This window comes from Saccharomyces mikatae (assembly GCF_947241705.1).
Source record: "Saccharomyces mikatae IFO 1815 strain IFO1815 genome assembly, chromosome: 13".
Lineage (NCBI taxonomy): Eukaryota > Fungi > Ascomycota > Saccharomycetes > Saccharomycetales > Saccharomycetaceae > Saccharomyces > Saccharomyces mikatae.
Window position 1 is genome coordinate 498,385 of NC_079268.1, and position 14,297 is coordinate 512,681.

At 36.7% G+C, this 14,297-nt stretch overlaps 7 protein-coding genes and 1 non-coding gene across 8 annotated transcripts; 4 read left to right on the forward strand and 4 right to left on the reverse strand.

Moving 5' to 3' along the window:
- Positions 1-131: 131 nt before the first annotated feature.
- On the reverse strand, positions 132-1,368 carry ASC1 (40S ribosomal protein RACK1; the record flags this gene model as incomplete). Its single annotated transcript, XM_056224832.1, has 2 exons — positions 132-554; positions 832-1,368. 2 exons carry the CDS (start codon positions 1,366-1,368, stop codon positions 132-134), a joined length of 960 nt encoding a protein of 319 aa, XP_056078710.1.
- A 543-nt stretch (positions 1,369-1,911) lies between these two features.
- Positions 1,912-2,553, reverse strand: SPC24 (kinetochore-associated Ndc80 complex subunit SPC24; the record flags this gene model as incomplete). Its single annotated transcript, XM_056224833.1, has 1 exon — positions 1,912-2,553. The coding sequence occupies one exon, from the start codon at positions 2,551-2,553 to the stop codon at positions 1,912-1,914; it is 642 nt and encodes a 213-aa protein (XP_056078711.1).
- A 282-nt stretch (positions 2,554-2,835) lies between these two features.
- On the reverse strand, positions 2,836-3,426 carry SHH3 (the record flags this gene model as incomplete). Its single annotated transcript, XM_056224834.1, has 1 exon — positions 2,836-3,426. The coding sequence occupies one exon, from the start codon at positions 3,424-3,426 to the stop codon at positions 2,836-2,838; it is 591 nt and encodes a 196-aa protein (XP_056078712.1).
- Positions 3,427-5,501: 2,075 nt separating this feature from the next.
- On the forward strand, positions 5,502-5,618 carry Smki_13.trna14L. The gene is made up of 2 exons: positions 5,502-5,539; positions 5,575-5,618. It is a non-coding gene; the product is annotated as a tRNA-Leu (tRNA).
- Positions 5,619-5,935: 317 nt separating this feature from the next.
- Positions 5,936-7,816, forward strand: ASI1 (putative ubiquitin-protein ligase ASI1; the record flags this gene model as incomplete). The annotated part of the gene is made up of 1 exon (XM_056224835.1): positions 5,936-7,816. One exon carries the CDS (start codon positions 5,936-5,938, stop codon positions 7,814-7,816), a length of 1,881 nt encoding a protein of 626 aa, XP_056078713.1.
- A 300-nt stretch (positions 7,817-8,116) lies between these two features.
- Positions 8,117-9,895, reverse strand: ADE17 (bifunctional phosphoribosylaminoimidazolecarboxamide formyltransferase/IMP cyclohydrolase ADE17; the record flags this gene model as incomplete). Its single annotated transcript, XM_056224836.1, has 1 exon — positions 8,117-9,895. One exon carries the CDS (start codon positions 9,893-9,895, stop codon positions 8,117-8,119), a length of 1,779 nt encoding a protein of 592 aa, XP_056078714.1.
- Positions 9,896-11,803: 1,908 nt separating this feature from the next.
- On the forward strand, positions 11,804-12,046 carry NCW1 (Ncw1p; the record flags this gene model as incomplete). The annotated part of the gene is made up of 1 exon (XM_056224837.1): positions 11,804-12,046. The coding sequence occupies one exon, from the start codon at positions 11,804-11,806 to the stop codon at positions 12,044-12,046; it is 243 nt and encodes an 80-aa protein (XP_056078715.1).
- Positions 12,047-13,675: 1,629 nt separating this feature from the next.
- PKR1 (Pkr1p) lies at positions 13,676-14,044 on the forward strand (the record flags this gene model as incomplete). The annotated part of the gene is made up of 1 exon (XM_056224838.1): positions 13,676-14,044. One exon carries the CDS (start codon positions 13,676-13,678, stop codon positions 14,042-14,044), a length of 369 nt encoding a protein of 122 aa, XP_056078716.1.
- Between the last annotated feature and the right edge of the window lie 253 nt (positions 14,045-14,297).

Below are 14,297 nucleotides of genomic sequence, written 5' to 3' on the forward strand. Positions count from 1 at the left end.
CTGCTTCGAAATCTATGATGATTATATTATACATTACAATATAGAAATTATTTTCTTTATTCTTACCACTTTAAACATGACCAAAACTAAAATATATACATAAAAGAACAAAATGAACTTTATATATATTCTTAGTTAGCGGTCATAACTTGCCAAACTCTAATGACGTTGTCGGTGTAACCGGCGAACAAAGTTTGACCATCAGCAGACCAAGCCAAAGAAACAGCGTGTGGTTCAGCGGCTTTGCTGTAACCAGCAAATTCTGGTCTCAAATCATCGACCAAGTATTGTGGGTCCAAAGAAAAGACCTTGATACCGGTAGCAGTGGCAGCAGCCAACCAGTATCTGTTTGGAGAGAAGGCCAAAGAGAAGACTTCGTCTTGAGCGGACAAAGTGTACATAGCCTTCTTAGCAGCCAAGTTCCACAACATAATTTCACCGTCCTTACCTGCGGAGGCAATCAAAGTTCCGTCTGGAGAAGCAGTCAAAGTGTTGATGTTAGAGTTGTGACCAATGAAGTCAGCTTCAATTTGGAATTGGTTCAAGTTCCAAGCCTGTTATTGTAAAAATTTTGTTAGTAATGAAAACACTTTTAAGTCAAAAAATCACTGTAGATTTAGACATCACGAGTAAAAACAAAAAAGGGTTGTAATAAACCATTCATCAGAGATCTTGGTGATAATTAGTATGTCTCATTCGGAACGCGAAGTTCCATCTGAAGTAGCAAATATGTTATTACATCATTTGAATGGTATGGCCAAATCCACAATTTTTATTTTACTTCATTGTTGTCTTATGTTAACAGGAAAAGCATTAAAAAAAATATCATACCTTAACCATCTTGTCGTTACCGGCAGAGATGATAGTGACTGAGTCATCGTCAGCCTTTTCGTTTGGAACAACTCTGACTTGGGAAACCCAGTCGTTGTGACCCAACAAAGTAGCCAAACATTGGCCCTTGATGGTCCAGACCTTGATGGTCTTGTCACGGGAACCAGAGATAATCATGGAAGCCTTCTTGTCAATGTCAACAGACATAACATCGGACTTGTGACCGACAAATCTTTGGTAAGTTTCACCGGTGGCAACATCCCATAATCTCAAGGTCTTGTCCCAAGAAGCAGACAAAGCGTAAGCACCGTCAGCAGTCAAAGTACAGTCTTGAACAATGTGACTGTGACCCTTGAAAGATCTAACTGGGACACCAAATTTTTGGTCGTCACCAGTCAACTTCCAGGAAATCAAAGTCTTATCACGGGAAGCAGACAACAATAGGTTTGGTTGACCAGCAGAAGTAGCCAAAGATGTGACCCAACCGTTGTGACCTTCCAAGGTACCTCTCAAAACTAAAACTTCGTTAGATGCCATTTTTCACTTTATATACTTTAGTGTGTTATAAGTTTTTGTTTTAAAATGGAAGAAGAACTATGTCTAAAACTCAAACTAACTCTTAAATAAAAGAAAAACTTAGACGAAGGAAGGTTACATTTAAAAAGAATACTTCAATGTTTGGGAAATTGGTCTTGTTCATCCATAAAAAAGTTGCGTGGATGAAATTTTTTTCAACAAACGTTCTGAGACTTTCGCTGTGGTAGCACACTCTCTCTAAGAAATTTTCAGAACGGACCATAAAAAAGACCGCATAACATCCGTACACTGTATCTAATGGTCTCGGTTGAGGGAGTACAAACATAGTGGTACATATTATTAGTGGACACAAAATACGTATTCACATAGTTCTCGATAATATAGTGACATTCCCCAGTTTGTTTTAGACATAAATAAAAACTATTACACAGGCTCCAAAACTGGTGAAACTGGTGATTCTAAGTCTTCATTGTTGATCATTTATGCCCTGCTCATTAAAAAATTAATTGCTACGGTATATGCCTATTAGATGGATTCGATTTTCTACTTCCTTAGCCTTTCCCATATGTATTTGGTCTTATAAAAGTCACTAAGGCTATCATCCAATGGCAAAACATCAATATTTTCCTCGTTTTTTCCATTGATAAGCACTTGATCATTCTCTAAATCCAAAATGACCCCCAGTGATCTGTATAGTTTCAGTTTCAAAACGTTTTCATTGGCTTCTGGGTTGATGGTACTTTGATCATCCAACTCAGATTCCATTATTTTTGGATTTATTTCGGAGCCTTCCGCAGTGGGTACTATCTCACTATCTTTGATGTATAATTTCATTTTCTCGTCTAATTCGCCTCGAAGTGACACAATATTACGCTCTAATTCGTCTAAGTCCTTTAAAAGTTTAACCAACTCGTCTTTGCTCCCAAACTCATTGCTCTCTTCTTTAGTATATTCCAGATCGCCCTCTAATTTTGCAATGTTTATTCTTTCTGCGTTCAACTTCTTGTTTGACTCAGATACCTTTGAGTGCTCATTAGCGATCTTTGCCTCGCTTTCCTCTGCTATAGTATCAAGATCCTGACGGATCCTTTTCATGGCATCAACATCTTGCTGAATATTAAAACTTTCTCTGACCTCTCTCAGAAATTCGACTGGATTATCTAGTAAACTATCCTTTTGTGACATGGGTGCTTTTGAGTTAATTTCTTATTGTACTTATTCGACTTGGCTAAGCTACCATTTTCGTTTCGCACGCACTTCCATTTGTAGCAATATCGCTACGATGATAATCTTGAAGAGTTGATTGTTTATGGTCTACTTCAGGTATATATTTTGCAGCCGGGTAGCGTTTTAACTTAGATAGGTTGGGCTATTGAATCAAATACAAAATAAATGCATTTATGGTATAAAAGTGCTATATATGCTATTTTAGATGAATGATCAAATATATATATAATGTACCTTCACCTACTGAGCTAGCAAATAGGAACCCAAAATGAGTGTACCCGCTAAGACGATAGATCCGGTTTTTATGACACCGGGGTTGGTCAATTCGTAGCCCATATCCCAAATGAGGTGTCTTACACCGTTACCAAAATGAAATGCAAATAGATATCCTGCAGAGCCTTTAACTAACCATTGTGACCATTTAGGTAGTGTTTCATGATACCACTTGTTTAGATCTTGAAAGGTTGTATCCATCCCCAATATTGTTGTCACACCCAAAGAACTGGTGAATACATAGAATCCAAGAGCAAGTAAGATACCTGATATACGATGCAATGAAGAAAGATACCAGCTCATTTCAGGTTCATAAACAGTTAGATGTGGAGATATTGGTCTTTTTTTTCTCTGAGACACCAAAAGCTCGTCTTCACTTTTGTTCGACCCAAGTTGAGATTTGAGAACGCGACTAGCATGAATTTCTCTTGATGAGTAACACATTTTGCCATTCAAAATACCATTGCGTGAAAGAAACTGCGTGCCAATTTTTTGCACGAATGTATTTGCTTGGTGACTTTTAATTAAAGATGATATTGTGTAAACGATCACTTTCATTGCTGCTGTTCATGCAAATATTTTTCCTCTTTGATACCATTGCAGTAAAATTTGAAACTTCCAAACAAATGTATATCATTCCGGTTATATTGCTCACCATCTAGAATCATCACTCACTTTTTTAATTCAATTAAAGTATCCCTAATCCCTTTTTTTGCTTTGGTTATTACAATACAACCCTTTAATTAATAAAAGTATTATGTTAAAAAAAGAAACTAAATTTTATGCCATTAATGATGGCAATATTTTTTGGTAAGCTTTATATTGTACCTTGGCTTTAAGTACTTTCGAAAAATTTATGTAATGCTTCGTAGTCCATTGAACAAAGGAGTATTAGAATAGCTATTTAAAGTGGAGGTTTGTAATGATTTCAATATGCGGTTATGCTAAATAGAATCAATTGATACTCTTCTATTCCTGATAGTACATGCCATTACTATTTTCCATGTCACGAGGATATTATTATCAACATTTCTAGCAAAGATCATATAATTATATAATCAGTAAGTAAAAGTTAAAAGCGAAAGGAATTCTACTTAAATGATACCCGAAATAAGAGTAAATTATCATTAAATTGTCTTTGTAGATATCCATATTCTTTGTTTCTATATTTTCACAAACAAAAAGTAAAATCGAAAGTTGAAAGTAGTCTTTCCAACACTTTATAAAAAGTGTGTTGGAATGAAAATCAGCTATCGTCTATCAACTAGTAGTCGTACTACTCGTATATTACCATATACGGTGTTAGAAGATGACAAAAGTTATGATAAGCTGTCATCGAAGCTAGAGAAAGCTAAAAAGCGGGGATTCCTAATGTAATAGGATCAATGAATAACAACATATAAAACGATGGTAATTGTTGTAATATAAATCAACTATCATCTACTAACTAGTATTTACGTTACTAGTATATTATCATATACGATGTTAGAAGATGACGCAAATGATGAGATATAGTCATCTAAATTAGTGGAAGCTGAAACGCAAGGATTGATAATGTAATAGGATAAATGAATAACAACATATAAAACGATGATAATAATGTTTATAGGATTGTGTAGAATTGCAGATTCCCTTTTATGGATTCCTAAATCCCGGAGGAGAACTTCTAGTATATCTACATACCTAATATTATTGCCTTATAAAAAAAATGGAATCCCAACAATTACATGAAACTCCACCATCATCTCAATATACCTCTCTTTGTTGATAATTAGTAGTTTAGTAAGTTGTAATAATTAAGAATAGTCGTTCCTTCTTAATCTATATAAGAGAGGTATATAAAACACACGCTGATTGGTTATATTAAACCAAAAGGTTCAGACATAAATCAGAGTGTTAATGATAAGAATTTGATGATAACTCATCTTCTTATATAATAAGTTCTGATCAATTAATAGATCTTTATCTCATTACTGCAGTAAATTCTATTATTAGAATTTTTCTACTTCAATTTATACGAAGACGTATAGTTGCAATAACTTAATCCAATTTATACGAATAGGTGTATAGTAGTAATCACTTATTCCAACACTCTTATATAGAATAAGAAGGAACGACTTATTCATAATTATTACAACTTGCTAAACAACTAATTATCAACATCAACAGTTTCAGGTGTGGTTAGCAATTACCCTTTTAAGAAATTGGCAATGTTACAACATAATCGTTACTGTTAATATGTTCTATAATTTTTCAACATGTTACTTTTCTGTTGTATTACGGGCTCGAGTAATACCGGGATGTCTTGACAATCCTAATATACTATCTTAGGGAAGTAACCTATTGTCAAAACGACTTATCAACTTAATTCACGGGATGTTACTTATCCTATATATTATATAAGATATAGTTTATACTAAATAGTGGAAGCGCGGAATCTCGGATCTAACTAATTGTTCAGGTATTTATACATTTGATTAGTTCAGCTCGGAAAAGCAGAGTTTTACCTTATGTTGTTCAATCTGTTCGTTTCGTTATAAGATTGTTTCATATGTGTTTTATGAACGTTTAGAATGATGTATTGTCATACTGACGTATCTCATCTTAAGATACAACATTTTCAAGAAATAAGTGGTTGTTTGGCCGAGCGGTCTAAGGCGCCTGATTCAAGGTAAAACATCTTGACCGCAGTTAACTGTGGGAATACTCAGGTATCGTAAGATGCAAGAGTTCGAATCTCTTAGCAACCATTTTTTTCCTATGCTAAATCCTTCGAAGGCGCCCCTTTTATGGTACTATTGAAAACTCAATCAAACTTTGAAGCCGGTTGAGTAAGCAGTGTGGAAGAGTGAACGAATAGCTTAAAAACAAGAACAACACCGTCCGTCCTACAAAAAGAAATACCACCCATCCGAGTTTCTATTTCACCATAACAACAATCTTTACTTCCAAGAAGAGGATAATTATTGTTCGTTTTTTACATTTTATAGACAAATTGCATTCTGGGGTATTTTTTTTTATCTACTTGAGACCTTTCTTCTTTTCGCAAAGAAATTATGCTGAGAATATGAACTCTTCAAATTCTTCTGACATTTATTCCATAAATTCATTCAGCTATTTGAATCAAACATCACAAGGTGTAATTTCAGGTAACTCTACCTTGGCAAATGTTATAAACTTTCCTTATAGATTAGGACTATCCTTTGTGGGTGCTGTACACTTACAATACGAGCAAACTGTCATATCTGAGGAGATTTCTCCCACTTTAAGATCCGTGTTTGATACAATAGGGTTCTTTTTCAGTCCTTATGCCATATTTTGCTTTGTAATCGCTATTTTACTGAACCGATTCGTCGTATTTTATGCTGTTCTCACAAACGGTGCTAGGCGTACATTACCGATATGGTTAATCAATGCTTTTCACATATCAGCGGTAGTTATTTTGACAACGGTATCCATAGGCCCTTTGTTCTTGGGAAGCACTTACAACACACTAGGAGACCATGGTTTTGCCCAAGGAAAAGTTTTACTGAATATATTTTATGCTTTTGCGTACTCCTATTGTGTTGAAACCATATTCACAATTATGCGCAATTCCACTCCTTTGGAAGGTACCGATTATTCTTTGTTTGAACTTTCAATTCAATTTTACACGATGACCAATAATAACATTAAACTTATAGATTCTCCCGATTACATTATAGATTGTTCAATGGCTATCTTGAGCAGAATACTAATCCACCTGGTAGAAATTTTCAGGCTCAGACATTATCGATTAATTTTCAGTACTATTATGAACCTCTGTCATATTTTTTACTTGGGTATAAGAATCAAGCAAGATGGCTGGAGGAGCCTTCCATTTTCAGTGAAATTTAGACACTTCCCAAAATTATTCTCAATCTTCATCATCTGCATATCATTATTGATTTTTGAGCTGTCATGCTTAGTCAGATGGGATCCATTTGGAAAGTCTCATAACTCTTGTGAACTTTTACAATTTTACCCACTCAGTAGAAATTGGAAAAAGTATCTAAATTACACAGGAGAAGAAGATTTTTCAGCCATGGCCACTAAGTTTGCACTACTATTGTGCTCAGGGACTGAACTAATGGAGAAGGGTATACGAAGAGAATTTCCTACTGTTAATATCCCGGGCAGTGTTAATGAAAGGTTCTTCATTAGTGGCTATTTAAATGAACTTGCCAAACCATTAAAGGAGGATATGCCTATTGATTGCTCAGAAAACCATTCATCGATATCAAAGCATAGACTTTTTTCTATATTACCGAATTTTTTAATATTCGTAATGAAGAAGTTTGTAGGTCTAGTGTTCTTTATCTTTAAAGATAACAAGAACCAGGAAGATCGCGATAACGAGACATCAAAATTATTAAAGGCCGGTGGAACGGGTTTTTTGGATAATAACGAACGTAAAAATGTCGACCACAAAGATGTTACTGAATTACTGAACACATCCGATGAAGACTTTTCTGAAGATTACGAACCTTCTGAAGTCGAGTCACTCAAGGATTTCGATGAGGAGTATTTGAATGAAGGCTCACCTGATTTTAGCGATACGCGGGACACCCTGCTTGATTTATTCTCTGCACAAGATGCTGAAGTTCCTACAGATTATAATTGGGTCGTTTCAACTAGTCATATTCTTCAACAAAAGCTACTGCTAAATAAACCTATGACAAGAGCATATTTCGTAAAAACAACATCAAGAGAAGCGAATGAGCCTTTTGGCACAGAGACTGATTTTGATTTATCTTGTGCAGTATGCAAAGTCAATGAAAGAAATACAATACTATGGCCTTGTCGATGTTTTGCTCTTTGTGAAGACTGTAGAATTTCTTTGGGCTTACGTGGTTTCAGCACTTGTGTATGTTGCAGGGGTAAAGTTCATGGGTACTGTAAAGTTCACCAATTTTCTGAAAATAAGTAACATTGTACCAATCTTTTCATGGCGTTTGAAGGAAGTTTACATAAAAGAAAATTCAGAATGGTTGTTATACCTATAATTTTTAAATACCAAGCTTTTAAACATCATTTAATATATGAAATATAAAGCTTTTTCGCATTTGGCGGATGCTCAAATTCCAATTGTATTAAACATTTCGTATCATTAGTGTATATAAAAGTATCTGTGGCGGTTATATCATTAGAGGGGGGGGAAATATAAACTATACATCGATTTGTGGTCCGTTCCGTATCTATGGCATATTAGTTTCAGCAGTATTACGATCTAATGGTGGAACAAACGGATTGGATTTTCAACATAGACGAGATCGAATGAATCCGCAGCTGAAAAGACAACTTTGTCCATGACAGAACCAGAAGGAGCAGCAATATACTTGACACCAGATTTGACGGCTCTGTAAACATTGTCTGGGAATGGGAAAAAAGCATCTGATGATAACGAAACATTGGTTAGTTTACCCAACCATTCTTTTCTTTCTTCTGGAGTAAATGGCTTTGGAATGTCCTCAAACTTGGATTGGTACTCAGATAATTCTGGTTCTTCGGTTGGGATTTGACCAGTTACGAACAAATCGATAGCATTGGATTTTTCTGGTCTTTTAACGCCCTTAGCCCATTTGATTTCCAAGACTCTAGGATGTTGTCTGAACCACCAATTATCAGCCTTTTCACCAGCCAATCTTGTACAATGGATTCTAGATTGTTGACCAGCACCCAACCCGACAACCATACCATTTCTTGCGTAACACACAGAGTTAGATTGGGTATATTTGATAGCAATAGTAGCAACCGTTAGGTCAATTATGGCTTGTTCAGTTAGATTTTTATTTTGGGAAACAATTTCTTTGAAGGTTGATTGATTGATTATTGCATCATTCCTCTTTTGCTCTAAAGTTACTCCGTATACTTGTCTTCTTTCGACAGCGTCTGGAACATAGTTTGGATCAATCTGTAAGATGCAGTACTTACCTCCCTTCTTCTTGGATAAGATGGCCAATGCCTCAGGCTCGTAGCCTGGGGCAATAACACCATCAGAAACTTCTCTTGAGATAATCTTAGCAGTTGGAACATCAACTATATTAGAAAGAGCGATCCAGTCACCGAAAGATGACATTCTATCAGCACCACGGGCTCTAGCATAGGCACATGCCAATGGAGATAAGTTTTCAATATCAGACACGAAATAAACTTGCTTTTCAACATCAGACAATGGAATACCCACTGCAGCACCAGCTGGTGAAACGTGTTTGAAAGAAGCTGCAGCTGGCAAATTTAATGAGGCGGATAATTCCTTCACTAATGGCCAGGAATTCAGGGCATCCAACAAATTAATGTAACCTGGTGAACCACATAGTACCTTAAAAGGTAGACTGTCTTGTTCACTGACGTAAGCTTGAGCCGGTTTTTGGTGTGGGTTAGCACCATAACGTAATGTGATTTGAGCTTGACCTTCAGAATATTGCTTTCTGAAGAAATCAGAAATCGCGGCATCATAATCAGCTGTGTGTTCGAAAGCTTTCAATGCCAACCTGTTTCTCAGATCTTGAGAAATTTCACCATTACCAGATAGTTCGCTCAAAAATTCTGAATAATCCTTTGGATCAGACAAAATAGTGACTCTAGTGTGGTTTTTAGCAGCAGCTCTCAATAGAGTAACACCGCCAATGTCAATTTCTTCGACAGCTTCTGGGATAGTTACGCCCACTTTGGCTACAGTTTCTTTGAATGGGTATAAGTTACAAACGACGAAATCCACTTTTTCAATGTGCTGTTCCTTCAAATCCTTTTCATCACTATCAATGTCTCTAGCAAGAATACCACCATGAACCGCTGGATGCAAAGTTTTCACTCTACCTCCCAACATTTCTGGGGCGTGTGTGATGGCAGAAACGTCTTCGATTGGAAAACCAGCATCACGAATCATACGAGCAGTTCCACCGGAAGCAAGGATTCGAACATCCTTTTCGATTAGACCTCTGGCTAAATCAAGTAGACCTGTCTTGTCATAGACGGATAGAATTGCTGTTTTTGTGTACTTTGCCATATTTGATGATGATATGTGCTTTGATACCAAAACTAGCAAAATATCTCAAGTTGTAATCACGTCCGACATTAAATGTTCTACGTACAGAAGTAGAATTGAAACGAGAGTATATTTATATACTTAAACCCGAACGTGATGTGCTCATCCGAATATTAACAAGTTATGAGAGGAGTCAATTCATTTTTTGGGTAGGCTGAGATACATAGCAGGGTCTTCTCTCCGAATAACATACTACTGACTTCTTCAATGACTTAACTTGGCATGATTAATATTGTTCGTTCCCACTAAAGGAAAAAAAGAGTCAAAGATAGCGCTGCACACTTTAGATTCGCACGCTAATAGAAAGCGAAGGAAAATGAAAAAATAAGAAGAAAAAGAAAAATACATTCAAGTGTTTTTATCGATGTATATATGGTTCTAATTAGCTTATTTTCTGTATCTTCATAGAGACAAGGTATTCCGCTTCTCCCACGTTTTCCATCTCCCTGGCTTAGTACAGCTGAATTTGAGGCCCTCATTGTTACCTCTAGACTTTTTACCAGTGGCAATCAAACCTCTAGCTTCACGGTGCTTGCAAACTGGGTTCCAAATCCAATTATAACGAGCGTCTCTTCTGATAGCCTTGCGTTGAGGGTCGACCAAGATAACTTCGAAATATTTGTAAGTAGACTCTTAGTTAACCAAATAGGAGTTCGAAACTCTCAGGTTAGCAGCGTGACGACCAAATCTCTCTTCAGCTGTAGCTCTCAAAGATTTTTGGTAATTTAAGTCATTAACACCTTGGTTAGTTGGCTTGCCGTAAGTAGCACCTTTTGAAACAGGCCTCTTTCTATGACCTCGTCTAACTCTGAGACAGTAAATAACAAGACTTTGCTTGGCTTTGTAACCTAATCTTCTAGCTTTGTCTGGTCTAGTTGGTCTAGCAGCTACGTGAATGACATTCCTTCGTCTGTATTTCCAGACTCTGGCTCTCTGTAAAAATCTTAAAACATCGGATTGCTTTATTCTTTTTAGCTCTTCTAAATATCTCTAGGTTCCATTGATTATGCAAGATATAAATGACGTCTGCTTTTACATAGAAAAACGTTAGTTACTAATTTAGCTACTACTTTTCAATGCTAAAAGTTTTAATTTAATGAGTTGAGTTAAACAGAACTGAATAAGAAAATAATCAGGGTAATTACAAAAGGACAAACTAGTATACCAGCTTACTACAAGGGCAGTGTAGTATTGTGCCAATTGACTCAGACAGGAAAGAAATGGAACGTTTATTTTTATTTCCAAAACAGGCCTCCCCCGCCTCTTTTGAAAGTAGTGTAGCTGCTTTATTCATATGATTGCATCTAAAACATTAAGACGGCAGCACGGACCCAGCAAAACTCCCGGTCATATACTCCCTAGTAGGAAAAAAGCGAACACAACAGGAAACATTTTCCTAATCTATATTTCAGGCGACCTGGATAAATACTTGGCTGCGAAGACAGGGTTGCCTAGAGGCAATGCTGCCACAAACCAGTATCGATAGCACATTTCTGCAAGCCACTCTGATGAAGCTATTTGTTGCGAATTTAACCTCCGTCAAAAGTATGTTGGCCAGAATGTCTCCCTCCTCCCCCTTGAGCTTCGCGTTCTAGAACGCGAAGATTGCGAAACACGCCTCGAAGCTGACGTAGAGCATACTTTTTTGCACTATTGCCTAATGCAGAAACGACATTACCATATTGGTGAAAAATACAATGGCTAGTTTGATCTATTTTTGGCTTTAGATGTTTCGAGAGTGAAAAGTGGAAAAAAGTATATAAACAATGAGAATTCGAACTAGGTTTCTACTTTACAGCTTACAGGAAATTATCTTCGTGATATAATTAACCAAAAAAACAAACCAAATACAAATTTACTCAATATAAAATGGCCAGCAGTACTTCCGCCTCCTCCTCTATCGGTACCAACAGCGCCTTAGTTTCCACCAACGTTGTTGCTGCATCTTCTGTCTCTGCCACCACTAGTAGCAGTGCCTCCAAAAACAGCACTAGCACAAGTGCTTCCAAGAACGCTGCCCCAGGTATGGTCGTTAATCCTGTCTCCTGGAAATATGGTATCGTCATGGCTGCCTTTGCTGCCGGTTCTTTTGTTCTAGGTGCCGGTATCTAAGAAATTTTCTGGCGTTCTTCTTTTTCATCTGACATATTGCACTACTAAAGAAAATGATTGGGCAGAAAGGTTAATCAAGGGTAGCAATTTCATAAACGGGCTGACACCTAGCGCCCAATCGAACTGAAGAAGAAACTGGCGGTGATTGTATATTTTTATATATTTAGGTCAATTGGGCCGTTGCATGATTTCTGTAGGTTATTCTAATATAAAGTTATTTATTAATACAATAACTACATTTAAATTAGTTTAAAACGAGAATAGTTTTCCACTCTATTTCGCTATATTATGTAGCAAACGGGAAAAAAGAGCGTCTGCAGGACCTGAGCGCTAGGAAAAAGCTCTAGGTCGGTAAGAGTAAAGCCAAGAATGATTACGTCTGCAACGACACTAAATACGTTGGAAGGACTCCAAACGAAAGAAGGTCTATGTAATATTGCTTAGATACCAAATGAATGTTCAACTTTGTAGTCAAGATTGTATCTTCTTCTTTATGACGGAGTGGATGATAATGGTAAACTAGCGAACTCTCTGAGCGAAACTGGTATCACGATAGAAAACCAATTAATCTGAAATGCTCAGATCTTGCCACAGGCGTACTTTGCCCTGTTCCTTCACTCGAAACTCTCAGAAGAGGTGATCAGAACAAAAATTACTCAAGAAATAACTCGCTGTTTCGTGGCATACAAGGTTTTCAAGCAGGACACTTTGGCGGTAAGACAATGTGCAAGCTATTCGCTAAAAAGTACCCTGAATATGGAAAACTCGGATCGTCATCCCGATTATGGTCGGTTATTTCCGAACAAATCTATAACTAGATATCTTCCTGAAAATAGACTCTTATAGAGTTAGAAGTAGGAGGTTGCATTGTTGACGTTTTCATTATAAGATGTTTATGTTCTTTTTTCTCGAGGGAAAATTCTAATGCACTCACATTTTAGGAGAAGTGAGCAAATAAAGCGCTTATACCGCGTTTGTTTGTCCTCACATATCAACTGCTTACTTTTTTGAGTTGGATATCACAAGCCTGACAAAGATATCATGTTTGCCTACTTTTTCTCGTATACAGTTGCGTGTAAAATGCTAAATACTTTAATTCCTTAACCGTGCCTCATGTGAACCTGAATGAACTCTCCCCAGGATGCATTGGTTCAGTATTTACGAGAATATCTCCCGATAGCGGTCCCGTCACTTATACTAAGAAAAATAACGCTGTTAGTATGATTGCTAACCCTGTCACCTCAAATTACGGAATCATTACTGTTGCGTTTGCCGCTGTTTCCTTCATCCCGGGTATTGTCTACGAAATTTCTGCAAGAAATACGCAGTCAAAATAACTATAATCTTTTTTTTATCTTTTTACTTATCATTTTTTACTCAAGTTTCTATCATATGGTGAGAATGTGAAAACATACACTAAGAGTGTACATGTTTTAAAGAATATGTTTTAACCGTCCTCTTTTTTTGCCTCTTTACGTGTGTTTACCCGGGTATCATCTATCTTTCGACAAAGGAAACTCAAATAAAGAAAAATATAGAGATGGTCTTCTTCCTCGAAGACAATACAAGCGCATCTAATTGACTAGCGTATAGCGTCACAAGGAAACATACATCAAAAAGCTGTTGATAATGGCTAATTTTTTTGTTAAATTGTGGGAAAGTGTGTTCGAACCAGGGACCTCCCCTCAGCTAATCATTGCCACGCACGTATCGTTTGTTGCATTACTGTTGACTCTAATTTGGCTCATTTATGCCACAAACGGGAACATACACTTTTATGTTCTCTTCGGTATATCGCTTCTGCTCTGGATCACTGTCATCTGGTTCATAAACGAATTGTCACAGGTTAAATTGAAGGATAATGTTGAACTGGACAACGCTGCCAATAAGAAGGATTCAAACGCCATAAAGAACAACGAAAAGGACAATGAAGAAGGAGGAAACTCCTCAAGTACCTCCAGACCGACTCAAACGCATTCTAGGTCGAGAAAAGCATAGACAAATACATAATTGACTACGTAGTTATTGTTATTATTTGTATAGTATAACAATTCCGGGTAAATGTCTAAATTCAAATTCTTTTTCTGTTCCAGGGTCTCCCCTGATATTTTCTTTTTCGCTTTTCATTCTTTTCAATTTAAAATTTTGGGCCTAATGATTGATAAATTAAGCACATGCAGAAAACATTGACAAGGCGATCGGACTAGAATAGTCTTTTATTATATTGTGCACTCCTAATTATAAAGGAATA